This window comes from Engraulis encrasicolus, chromosome 11 (assembly GCF_034702125.1).
Source record: "Engraulis encrasicolus isolate BLACKSEA-1 chromosome 11, IST_EnEncr_1.0, whole genome shotgun sequence".
NCBI lineage: Eukaryota > Metazoa > Chordata > Actinopteri > Clupeiformes > Engraulidae > Engraulis > Engraulis encrasicolus.
In genome coordinates this window covers 51,326,163-51,329,029 of record NC_085867.1, presented here as the reverse complement: position 1 = coordinate 51,329,029, position 2,867 = coordinate 51,326,163, and the positions used below count along the sequence as shown (strand labels likewise).

Genomic DNA, 2,867 nt, shown 5'->3' with positions numbered 1-2,867 from the left:
GCCGAACGACTGGGCAGTGCTTAGCAGGAACTCCGGTGGATTGAGGAGAGACGGGAGAAAACTTTCACTAAACTTTTCCCCTCTTCAGTTAGTTCCTGGCCAATGAGTGATCAGGGGCCCTTTTCCTGCCTCTCTGATTCGCTGACCCGTCCTGTCTGCACATTGATTGACAATCGTGGGGCATTTTTTCTCCTTCACTTCAGTTCCAAAACTTCTCAGTGACGCTCGAGAGAAGGGGGACCATCACTTCTGCTCGTTGGATCCGCGCTGAGCAGATCAGAAGAGCGAAGGAGAAGGGCGAGGACGAGCGCAGGAGAGAGAGGGTCTGCCCCCGTCCACTAAACAACTGGAGGAATGCAGACAAAACTTATGGCTGCATGAGAAAATCCCGTTCTTCTTCTTCCCCCCTCTCTCTTTCACCGGGATCTGTGGGCTTCAAATTCTCTCCTGATCACAACTTGTCAAAGTTTTTTTCTTCCAGTTGCTTTTAAGAAAAGTAATCGATCCACAATTTCTGTGGACGTCCAGCGACGGCCATGGATACCCATATAAGATGGAAAGTTAAACGGAGGTTAAGGGACGCGCAACTCACTCTAGCGATAATTTTACTGTTTGTCACATCGCAAGCCAGTTCAGGTAAGTTGCATCGCCAGGACCTGTTGATTTCTCTGCGGTTTGCTCTCATGCTTCGCTACTCTGTGGGTTATATTATCTCTAGTGGGCTTGATAAAGGCCTAATTGGATTCAGTTTGTCTCAGATGTCTCAGATGTCCCTTTAAGCAGGCTGGCATCCATTCCTATAGAATATTCATCTTGGTGGTTGCAAGACTCCGGAAACCTGCTAAGGATGGGGGCCTTACTGGTGGCAGGCATCTTTGTTGTCTTGATGCGCCTGCCAGGCATCGTTTTCGCCACACGTTGCACGTCTAATAAGTGAATGCATCGCCAATTGCGTACCCGGTGACACTTTTACTAAGAGGAAAGAACACTGCCGCTTTGGCTGGGGGAAGTCACTGTATCTGACGACTCTCTTCCCCGATTTGTGTTGAACAAGGGGGTCCTGCGCCCTCTATTGTACTACTTGCCCCCACACTTCTCATTTTTAAACAACACCGCTGTGCGCTTTTTATCCAGGCAGACCCTTGGCCCTTTCCAGTGCCTTCATGCAAGTTAACAGCTCTCTCTAAACACTGCCATATATTTATTTATGGTTATGATGCGGAGATTTTTTACAGCAAGTCGGGCACTTTTAATTGCAGTTATTAACAGGATCGACACCTCAAAGAATTAGAAATTATAATCAGAATGTGGCCAAGTGCACTGTTCCCACAATTGTCCGTGGTGACTTTGGAAACTACGCCCATGCATAAAACAAAATGCATTTTCGTCAGAATAGCTGTTTTTACGGTTGTCCCTCGTAATTGTTAGCTTGGGGTCAGTTTATTGCAAGGTCGACGCTTGGATAGGGCACACTTTTTTTCAAGTGGTTTTAGGTTTAACTGAATTCATTTGAGACATCACTTGGCTTGAGGTGCCGTTAGAGTGCCTTTGGATTTTTTAAAATGAAGAACATCAGTTGCGCACGGGGCCGAGAAGCGAGGCGCTCTGGGCGCGCGGGGCGGGGCTGCAGCTCGTGCAGGGTGGAGTCGCCGCGTGTCGTCTGTGGATGTGAGATGATGCGCACAGACGATGGTGACCCTAAACTGGAGAGGGTTGAAGAATAGGCCTCAGAACTGAAATAGTTCCAACACACGATGACATAGATTTGCGGATAGGGCTCATTGAAGCACAGGGGAAGAATAAGAATGGTGATGAATAACCAAGTCAAAAAATTGTAGATGTTGTGTAGGTAGAGAGGGATGGAAAAAGACATGCCCTTGGTGACACCATCTGTGAAGAGGGTTCAGAGGGTGCGGTTGAACACTTGTCAAAGTTTGCAGATGCTATTGGAAGATGATATTGTTATTAATTCTTGCTTTGTGATTGTAATTTTGACTTTGTATGTAATGGTGTGTGAGAGGGTGTGTGCGGAGGGAGGGGGCGATATTAGCACACTGCTTGGTCTGATAAGTGGCATATTGGCCTCTCTCTTGAAATCTCAGAGAACATGCTTAACAGAGTGACTGTGCGATTTATTCCCTGTGCAAAGGGCAGAGAAGAGTTTGTCTGAGTTGGTTAGTTTAGGCCTATACCTTAAAAACTGCATATTCTAGTGTGCTCTGAAGGGTTATTAGTCATGTGAACTGTTCTGTACTGTACTTTTAGCTGGGAAACAGAATGATGTCAACATGTTCCAAAGCATATGCATTAGTCCTTTCATCTGGCAATATCTTAGAAGACAGAATTCAGATCAAGCATCGATTGTCCTCATCTTTAGCGTGAATGTGCTGTATGTGTCCAAACCAAGGTCAAAGAGTTGATTTGTTTGTAATAAAAATGGATATCATGCTGGCAGCTGGACCTTGAGGTGAATTTGTTTCGCCATCCTCATCAGTCGATCTTCCTCTCTTCCGTTCTGTGGAGTCATCCATGAGAATTCTGTGGTGATGATGCTGGAGCCAGGGGGCGTGGCCTGACAGCATGTCACCATTTGATTGGCGTTTCATCCATACCGCCCAGATATGATGATGTGGAGTACTGCAGGTTTCCGGAGAGAGCGAGAGAGAGAAAGAGAGAGAGAGAGAGAGAGAGAGAGAGAGAGAGATGGAGGGGTGTGTTTGTGTGTGTGGAGGGGGAGTGGTCAGACAAAGGCTTATGGGATGCCGTAGGTTGGACTTCTTTTACATGCTCATTGTTAAAAAAAAAAAAAAAACGGTTGCCAGGGGAGACACATATGGTGAACTGGAGACTTCCCAAATGTCCTTGAT

General features: G+C 46.5%; 1 protein-coding gene across 2 annotated transcripts in view; it reads left to right on the top strand.

The window, feature by feature from the left end:
* The first annotated feature begins 207 nt into the window (after positions 1 to 207).
* col5a1 (procollagen, type V, alpha 1) overlaps positions 208 to 2,867 on the top strand; it is a 109,726-nt gene continuing 107,066 nt past the window's right edge. Inside the window, exon 1 of one of the 2 annotated variants that reach the window (XM_063210881.1) lies at positions 208 to 636. In XM_063210881.1, the coding sequence (XP_063066951.1) occupies positions 537 to 636 (100 nt within the window). In that variant the 5' untranslated portion in view covers positions 208 to 536. The remainder of the gene's footprint in view (positions 637 to 2,867) is intronic. The other variant, XM_063210880.1, reaches the window with a different exon arrangement.